Consider the following 1736-nt stretch of genomic DNA (forward strand, 5'->3'; position numbering starts at 1 on the left):
ATCACGCTTCACCCCCATACCCTTCATCCCATTCCCCCACACCCTGTACCCCCAGCCCAAACCCCATAGCCCCACAACCCCTGCTCCCTGCAGCCTGAACCCCATACCCTTGCATTCTGGACTCCTGCATTTGCATACCACACTCCCTGTACCCCACACCTCACACCCTGTACCCTCATACCCTGTACCCTGCACCTCACACCCCTATACCCCTGCTCCCCACATCCCACACTTCAGCATCCCAACACCTCCACACCCTGCACCCCACGTCCCTGCATCCTGCACCCCCACATGGCCTGGAGCCAAGCCACACTCGGGAGAACAAGAAGGTGGGTCAGGACTCCCGTTGGTGGCCGTCCACGCAGAGTCAGGGGTGACTGACTGTGGGGGCACCTCCCAGGCAGGCACAGGGGCTCTGAGGTCAGGCTTAGCAGCCAGCAGCCCGCCAGGGCCTGCAGGAAGGCAGTGCCGGTGCAGGCAAACGCTCCAGTGGCTTGACCACACCTGTTTATGATGTCTGGCACCAGAGGACAAGCGACAAAAGGCCACCAAGGTCCCTGGGTTTGTGTTTGCTGACCAAACTGAAGGTTGGTGACGCAAATCCACCCAGTGGTAGGGCAGAGAAAAGGCCTGGTGACCTGCCCCCCGACGAGGACAGCCCCATGGAGCAGTTCTCCGGGCCACCATGAGCTGGGTTTGGGTTTCAGCTGGTGGGCATGAAGCGCAGATGAGCATGTGAGCCGAGTCCTGTCAGCAGACCATGAGGAAGGCAAGGCCCGGATTAAGGTGGTGCGAGTGGGTGACGGTGCAGCAGGCGAGAAGGCCTGAGCGGACAAGAGCCTCACCTTGGTGGCCCTAGCACCTCCCTGGGCCTTCAGCAGCCCCTCCAGGGAGTTCTCAGGAGCCCGAGCCCCAGGCAGCCCTCCAGAGAGTTCTAAGGGAACCAAGCCCAGGCGTTTCCTCGTCTTGCAGCCTTGCTGACCTGGAGAACTTCATGAAAGTCGCCCGGACAGGCCTGAGCATGGCGCTCAAGGAGGGGGACTACGATGGGCTGGTGGAGGTCATGGGGCACCTGATGAAGGTCAAGGAGCGCCAGGTGGCCACCGACACCATGTTCGAGCCCCTGAAGCAAACCATTGAGCTGCTGAAGACGTACGGGGAGGAGATGCCTGAGGAAATACACACAAAGCTACAGGTGGGTGCTGGGGGCTCGGGGCGGGGGGCCGGCGGGGGGCTTGGGGCGGGACCGGAGTGAGAGGTAAGGAGCTCAGTGGTTAAGTGATCAGCTGCCAGCCAGAAGGTCGGCGGTTCAAACCCAGCAGCTGCCCATGAGAAGGACCGGTGCTTGGCTCCCGTGGAGGGGTAGCCTCGGAAGCCCCATGGCAGCTCCGCTCCGTGCTGTGGAGTTGCTGTGAGTCACAGTCAACCCGACGGTGGTGCGTTTCATTTTCCCGGTGTGGTGGTGCAGTGGTTAAGAGCTGGGCTGCTCACCAGAGACCAGCCGTTGGAGCGCCCAGCGGCTCCCCCGGGGAGGGACCCGGCCGTCTGCTCTTGTAAACATTACAGCCTAGGAAACCCTGCAGGGCAACTTCCACCCCGCCACATGTGAATGCTACGAGTTGGAATCCACCCGACACCCAACAACAACAGCAAAGGTTAGGGTCGGAGCAGAAACTCAGTCGCCTCCGACTCATAGCAACCCCATGCACAGCAGAGCAAAACACTGCCTGCTCCCA

The 1736-nt window shown here is 61.5% G+C and overlaps 1 protein-coding gene across 1 annotated transcript in view; it reads left to right on the forward strand.

Moving 5' to 3' along the window:
* Nucleotides 1–1736, forward strand: part of DNAH17 (dynein axonemal heavy chain 17) — a 128661-nt gene that overhangs the window by 28814 nt on the left and 98111 nt on the right. The window contains 1 exon segment of the mRNA XM_007959838.1: nucleotides 973–1195. Within this exon segment, the coding sequence (XP_007958029.1) occupies nucleotides 973–1195 (223 nt within the window).

Source organism: Orycteropus afer, unplaced genomic scaffold (assembly GCF_000298275.1).
Source record: "Orycteropus afer afer isolate SDZICR_OR568_19922 unplaced genomic scaffold, OryAfe1.0 scaffold00018, whole genome shotgun sequence".
NCBI classification, from domain to species: domain Eukaryota; kingdom Metazoa; phylum Chordata; class Mammalia; order Tubulidentata; family Orycteropodidae; genus Orycteropus; species Orycteropus afer.